The sequence below is a fragment of the Octodon degus genome, unplaced genomic scaffold (assembly GCF_000260255.1).
Source record: "Octodon degus isolate 3935 unplaced genomic scaffold, OctDeg1.0 scaffold00158, whole genome shotgun sequence".
NCBI lineage: Eukaryota > Metazoa > Chordata > Mammalia > Rodentia > Octodontidae > Octodon > Octodon degus.
This window is the reverse complement of record NW_004524734.1, coordinates 5,977,325-5,984,471: the sequence shown is the minus strand read 5'-3', so window position 1 is coordinate 5,984,471 and position 7,147 is coordinate 5,977,325. Positions and strand designations below refer to the sequence as shown.

The following is a 7,147-nucleotide window of genomic DNA, read 5'->3' as shown; positions in this document are numbered from 1 at the left end:
TTGTTTTACAGTGTTGCACCTGCTTTCTGTGATTTAACATTAACTTCCTAGCTCCCTCCACCAAAAAATGCAAATGATGTGACACAGTCTCTCAACTTATCAAAAGAACCTTAAGCAAATAAGGTACTATTGATGTCTCCACTTTACAAAGGAGAAAATAAATTTAGTGAAGTTAAACTCAAATATATTTTCTGAAAAGGAGGCTGGGTTATTTTCCTGAGAAAATTAGGCCTTTTTGGCCTAATATCTTAAAGAATACAGAGTTACAAAACAGACTTAGATTCAACTCTTCACTCAGTTATTGCTTGTTTATTCTTGGGCATAGTGGTTAATGTCCCTGCCTAGTTTTCTTTATTTACAAAGCAGGCACTGAAATAGTTCCTACTTAAGAATAGGTTATATGATACAACTCATAAAGCACGTAGGACACATATGATGCTTAATATTATCCAATTATTGGCATAACTATCCTTTACAGTATAGAACTCTTTGTGATTTTTCACAATAAGGACATTAAGACCCAAGTTCTTTGTAGTAGTAATAAAAGCTTAAGCCAGACAAGTTTCTGCTGATAGGGTTGATGGTGACAAACATCTGCTTGAAAATTTCAAGTGACCTGATTTGATCCTTGCTTGTAATCTAAGTCAAAGATGTATCCAACTCACCCATAAAGTCCTCTAATACCCCCATTTGGTACACACCTAACCAGTGTGGTGTTCAGGAGCTCCAGTGTGCCTCTGTTTCTCTACCCCACTCCTCTCTGGGTTATCTAGTTTCCAGTACATTCCGCCTTTCACCCTGATGGACACTTCCTGCCTAGCATGCTGTTCCTCTTATTTCCAGCTCCCTTTTCCTCTTTCTACTCCATTTTCACACAAATCTCATGCATCTCTCACAGCTCAGCTCTCATAGCATCTCCAGAAGAAGACAGTGCTCTTTGTCTGTGGTGCCAGGAAGTGGTGTTACCTGCCTGTGAGCTCCCCTACAACAGGAAGATAAGGGGATAACATAATGTCAGTAATGTAACAGTCTCTGTAACCTCTGAACCCAACATTGGTTGTCATGCTTAAACCTACCATAGACAGTAGCTTAAGTCAGACTGCATTTTATTTGACCTCTCTCACAAGGCCTAAGTCACAGGTGAGCAATGGGACCCAAAGTCTTAATGAGTGGAACAGTGTCTGCAAATCTGCCACAGGCTGCCTTATTGCCCTAAGATCATGAATACTAACATTACCCAGCTTAGCCTGAGCTTCCAGGGAGAAGACGTACAAAGATATATATGTATGTATATCACCAAGGGCATGGGGATCTGATTTGATTAGGTGTCTGTGCATGCATAATTTTAAACAACTTATGGCTAGTTAACTTGATCTACTGCAGAATCCTGCTAAGGCAAGGAAATTTGCAGATGTGAACTCTGAGTCCCTTGGAACTGGTCTGCCTAAAGGACATAAACTGTTTGCCAAAGGAGTAACACAGTTTGTTCCTTCAGGGGAGGGGGAGGTTGCACCCTCTAGAGGACATTATGGAATTGCATAAGGGCGTCTTGGTAGAATATTAGGGTGCAACTGTCATTCATTGTGAGAAAGCTGGTTATAGCAGAGCCTGTACGAGGCATGGGAGACTATGCAACAAAGACTTTCCATCAGCATGACTTTAGGATGTCCCACCATCCTCATCAGTGGAAGACCTTACAAGGAAAGTATGGTTTGCATTGTTTTAGTTTACCTTGAATTTTCCAGATACACAACCATTGTGCAAAGGCAAACCAAACTTTGCTTTTTTTTTTTTTTTTGGTGGTACCAGGGATTGAACTCAGGACCCTGTGCTTGCCAGGCAAGCACTTATTCTACTGAGCTATCTCCCTGGCCCTGCTTTTCATTTTTTGAAAAATTTACATTAACAGAAGCAATGCAACCGTATATAAGTTGCATTAGTATGAAATCAGAGATGTCAGAAGGGGTTAGTGTCGGAGCCCTTTGTTAACTATCTACACTGTTTATGACTCCATAACTTACCTTCTTTTTCTTTCGCCTTCCTATTTACCGTTAGGATATTGCATTGACTTTTTGTAATTATGGGTATCATGAGTTATACTAGCTATACATTTCACTTGGGATAAAGTGTTGTCACACAATATTTGTTCTAGAGAAAGCCCATAGAGTCCAACAGAGTTGAGAATCATCACCCTCTTTAGAAGGTGGGCCTTATGCTTTTAAAATCTCCAGTGGGTTTTTTACCCAGTGACATAAAAATTTTATAGTTGTTGCTTCCCTAATGTGGAATCTGCTTCTCCATGCTGATGCCATTACCGGCTAGCGGCAACTCTCACAGGAGTTACTGCTTTCCTCTGTGCCTCCATTACCAAATCTGCATAACAGACATTGCGCTATGTCCTGTTGGGATTGTTCAGAGGAGGGAGCGAGTTGACACATGTAGGACCTTAGCAAGATGCTTGGCTGATAGTAAGACCTAGGACAGGTTCATTTAAAACTATAGAAAGAACAGCATCTAGTAAATGAAAAGGAAAAAGTCCAGCGACAAAACACTTTAATTTAAAATTTCAAATAGAATTCATGAAAATTATTTTATTTATTCTCCCAGCAGGTTATATGCCCAAACGTGTAGTCATTAGACATGGAATTCAGTGCCTTTGAGACTGTAATATTAGATGATTACACCAATAGTTTTAAACTCCAGAGTTATTAACAAAAATCACAGTGTGACTACTAAATAATTAGTATTGTCAATGTGGTAAATACATTAAATTACAGTTCTTTACATTTGTACATAACTCATTTTACAAATAAATGTTTTAAGACTCAATTGTCCAACTTTCATTTAAATGCTAACTGTGGCTGAACAAAAGGTCTGTAATAAATATTCCCTCTGGTGGGTAGGGAAAGTGATTTCACATAAAACCTGTGTTGTAATGAATGTCTAAGTACACACTTCAAACTTTAAACCCATGTGGTTACTGAAAGCTTGTATTATAACAACTTTTCTATTTTAAACAAAATTTAGTTATTAATTTAAAAAGTAAATGTTGTCACCATGCTAATATTCATGGTTAGATTACACCCAAAGTTATAAATAGGCGGTTCCCAGTCCCCTCAAGTTTACTTAATAGTTAATTTTTAAGTGAACCTTTGATAATTACAATTAGGTATTTTCTTTACTTATATGCTTGTATTTATCTTGACAAACCTATAAAAGGAACACATGTTCCTTTTCTAGGCAGTATAGCTGAATTTTCAGCCAGTCTGCAACTTTAAAGTCAAACTGTTGTGCATTTTTCATAAAAACAGCATGAATTGAAATGGAATGGTCTCCGTGCTCACAAGGCCCAACCTTCTGGGAGTGCAGCTAAGAACCTTAAGACTAGAAGGCACTGTATCTTCCTAGCACTTTCTTCCACGACGGTGAGTAAGTTGTGAGGGAGCTTTCAGTGTGGTGACAGCAACAGCGCTCCGTCTGTCTGCCCCTGACTACACAGCGGCTTCGTGGCCACGTACTGTCAGGTGGAACTAAAGTCTGGACAGCTCTTTCCAGGTAGTGGGGGCTCCTGCTGCAGAGGGTAAGCAAAATACTGGGGTGACACAAGGAAACCTGATGGCTGGGTCAGGTGGATAGGGTGGCCCGTGGTGTAAGGTGGGGGTGGTGAGGGTACCAGACAGCCTGGCTCAGCCCTGGCAAAAGAGAACCTGCGGATGGAACCACCTGTGGAGCTGGAGCTGGTGGCTGTGCTGGACTGCCGGGAAGGTGCCCTGAGGCTCGTGGAGGTCAGGATCATGGGTAAGGTCTCCGTCTGATAGCTGCGCAGCGAGAAGCGGATTGGCTGCTGCGAGGGCTCCTTGGGTCTCAGACAGGTACAACAATAAATAGCCACTAGAGAGCCCAAGATGATGAACGCAATGAAGATGGAGCCGACGATCAGGAAGGGGACGTAGACCGGCTCTAAAAGACAAGAACAGAACACATACACGTGCTCATGCAAAGGTCTCCCAAACTTTGGGTGCTGCTTGGGCAGTTTAGGGGGTGAGAAGTGCAAAGCACAATATTAGCACTCTTGTCAGCTTGAGCTTTTCAAAGCTCATTTCTGGTAACCTCCCCAGTGCAAAGTATGAGGAGGAAATGTTCTTTCTACTCCTAGCAAGGAGGAAGCAAACCAATACTATAGGCTCTGTTAGCAATTAGCCATTGGATTGCACATCTGGAAGTCAGGAAAAAAACAGAATCCACCCTCCTGGTCATGCACTGGAGGGAAAGTGTCAGTTACCATAGCTCTGGGTTTAAATCAAGGTTTTAGGATTTTTATCACGGTAAGGCACTTAGGGCTTTGACCTGTCTCAGACTGAAAAATCCATGTCCTGCTCAAGGATCTCCCATCTAAGCAAAGGGAACAGGGCTTGTTAAATGAGATACCTGGGACTTTATGAGGCTCCAGAAAGAACACTTTAAATAAATGCATAAATCTATAGTGAGCCCCACTCTACCATGTCTCCTACCTACCTTAGCACAAACTGTCATCTCTGGCTGGTTATTTGCAGAAACAGTATGGAATGTACTCCAGGGACCACACTTCTGTCTCCATTCCCACCCAAGGTCTGGGAAAGTGGAGCTGAACTTGAGATGGGCCACGGTGAAGTTCCTGGTGTTGGCAGCCCAGACTCTATATAATAACACCGCTCAGACAGGGCAAACTCCATTCCTTCTCTCTCCACAAGGCAGATACTGCATAAAATCTCCCACCCCAGAGGCATGCTGGGCATTTCTCCATGCCTCTCCCCTATCTGATAGTACCATGCTGGGATGGAGCCTGCAGTTTAGAGGTAGAAGGCAGTCTGCAGTGGTTACAGCCTCTCTGTGCCTCTTTCCTTTCGGTGATTCAAGTCTCCTAGGAAACCCTTGAAATGTACAATATCTCTCTTCCACATGTAGAAATCTACCAGTGTGTGGCACTTTCACAAACACATGGTCAGTAAATGACAGGTAACTGTCACCAACTATGTGCTGCTCATTACATAAGCTCTTCAGGATCCCACCCATTGTTCCACCTAAATAGCACCAGGTGAACTTCCTGGGCACTGGGCTAAACTGAGGGCAGACTTCCATTTCTCTAGATTATCAGTTTGAAGGGAAGGGGCTCCGACCAAGGTCAAATGATTTCTCCGGCCTTTCCCAGGGACCTCCCTCGCCTGCTGTGCCTGAGTCTTGGGGAGTCACTGGTTCTCTGCTCTGCCTGCATCTCTGGTTTCCAGGCCATAAAAGCAGCGCCTCCAGCTCTAAAAGGTTTCCCTGATGTTTCGATTAAGGTGGAAAACTTTTTTCAAGGTGTAAATTTCCTCTGCTGGGGTCATGATTTATTTGGCTCTGAGCGAGCGGAAATTTGACCCATGTTTTCCGACGTGAGAATAGGGGGGCGGGGAAGCCCCTACCCTAGTTTCTAAATCTCCACCTCACAGACCTGGGTATTTCTGAAAGGCCTGACAATAGGGGGTTGGCCAGAGAGGGTAATTTGATGCAGAGAAATGAAAGGAAGTCTGGAGAAAGAGAGACAGCGGCTTAGAAATGCCACCAGGGATGGGAGGGGGGAGAAGGGAGGGAGAGACAGACGGACTGATGGACGGAGGGACGCGGGCGGGCACACGCGCGACGCACGCACACAGCCACAGAGAATGAGAGAGAGAGAGAGAGAAAGAGAGAGACAGACAGAGAGACAGAGACAGAGACAGAGAACGGAAACACATGGCTAAGTTCAGTGACCCTGCAAGGCTACAAATGACCACTTCACAGGAATCCTCACGTTCCTTCTTTCTCCTTCAGCCCTCCCTGAAGGAGCCCAATGGGGCGCCGGCCACCTCGAAAAGCCCTAAGTCTAGGGGGCAGGGGGTGCTGCCTAGATGACTTTTCTCTCGGGAGCTCCAGTTCTTTCACCCAGAGCCACCAGGTGCAAGCCCCGATGTCCGCTTCTCCCTGAAAACTTTGCCCAACAGAGCCTCAGCGACCGCCCGAAGCAGGGAACCAGCCTGCACAGGAACAGGGTCCCAGATCCGCACCCATCCTCCCTTAATCCCGCTACACAGCTGGGTCCACTCTGCGCATAGACCCAGAGAGGCCAGCTTGCGGGGCGCACCAGGGGCTAGCTTCCCATGAGCCGGACTTACGTGCAGTGATGCCTGGGTGCTCCAGCTCGCCGCGGTCATTGGTGCAGCCTCCCTGCTCCAGCCTGGCGTCGGCAGCAGCGCAGCAGTAGCGGAGCGCGCAGGAACCGCAGCAGATTGTGGCGTCCAGCGTGTCGAAGTCCTCTGGGCACTGGAAGCCCTCATGGTAGTTGCCCTGCACGTCCACCCAGCCGTGGCAGTACTCGCCGGGCTGCTGGGCGACTGCTGGGTCCCAGAGCAGCCAGCCCAGGAGTAGCCAGAACGCCAGCAGCGCCCCCATTGTCGCTGCGCGCCCTGGGCGGCCGGAGAGATGCGCCGCTGGGGCTCGGAGAGGGACTCGCAGCTGGGGCTCTGGGCGCACCACGGTTCCGCCTTCCCCGGGGCTCGGCGTGGGTTAGCAGGGGCCGAGGAGGCAGTAGGGGCTGCGCCGTGGGCTGTGCGGGCCGGAGGTCAGCATGGTGCGCAGGGGCTAGTGTCGGAAGCCCGCAGAAAGAGCCGGCTAGGACCGCTGCCGCCGCCCTCGGCCCCGCTCATTGCGCCCCCGGCGCGCGTAGGCCTCCCAGTCCCGGGCCACCCCGCTCCCCACTCCTCGCGGGGGCCATGGCGCCCGGGGCTGCCACCTCCAAGAGTGCGCAGTATTCCGACTAGGGGCTGTCGCCGGTGTCGGGCGGAGCCCAAAGGAAAGGGAAGTGGCTCCCCACGTGCAGGTCCCCCGCCCCTGCCTGTCACGAGAGCAAGAGACACTCCCGTGCGGCCAAGTACAAACAGCACGGGGTCGCTGACAGGGCTGCCTGCAAGCGTCCTTTAAAAAGGAAGAGGGAGGAGGAGACCACGAGGGTGAAGAAAGAGTCCGCCCTCCCAGGTCGCGCCGCTGGAGCTAATCACGGCGTCCTCTGCGGCTCCCCGGCCGCCCCCAGCCGTGCGCCCCCCCCCCGCGCAAGCCCCAGGCCTAGACGCCAGCTGAGCGGGTCAACCCGCAC

The 7,147-nt window shown here is 48.0% G+C and overlaps 1 protein-coding gene across 1 annotated transcript; it reads right to left on the bottom strand.

Annotated features, from left to right (window-relative positions):
• Nucleotides 1-2,536: 2,536 nt before the first annotated feature.
• On the bottom strand, nt 2,537-6,913 carry Shisa3 (shisa family member 3). Its single transcript, XM_004642659.2, has 2 exons — nt 6,171-6,913; nt 2,537-3,960 (listed from the first exon to the last, which is right to left on the bottom strand). The coding sequence occupies exons 1-2, from the start codon at nt 6,445-6,447 to the stop codon at nt 3,521-3,523; spliced, it is 717 nt and encodes a 238-aa protein (XP_004642716.1). The 5' UTR covers nt 6,448-6,913; the 3' UTR covers nt 2,537-3,520.
• Between the last annotated feature and the right edge of the window lie 234 nt (nt 6,914-7,147).

Coding starts and splice junctions, on each gene's coding strand:
- Shisa3 (XM_004642659.2), bottom strand. CDS start 6,447: ATGGGGGCGCTGCTGGCGTTCTGGCTACTCCTGGGCTGGCTGCTCTGG. Junction 3,961..6,170: donor GCACCCAGGCATCACTGCAC/GTAAGTCCGGCT, acceptor CTTGTCTTTTAG/AGCCGGTCTACGTCCCCTTC.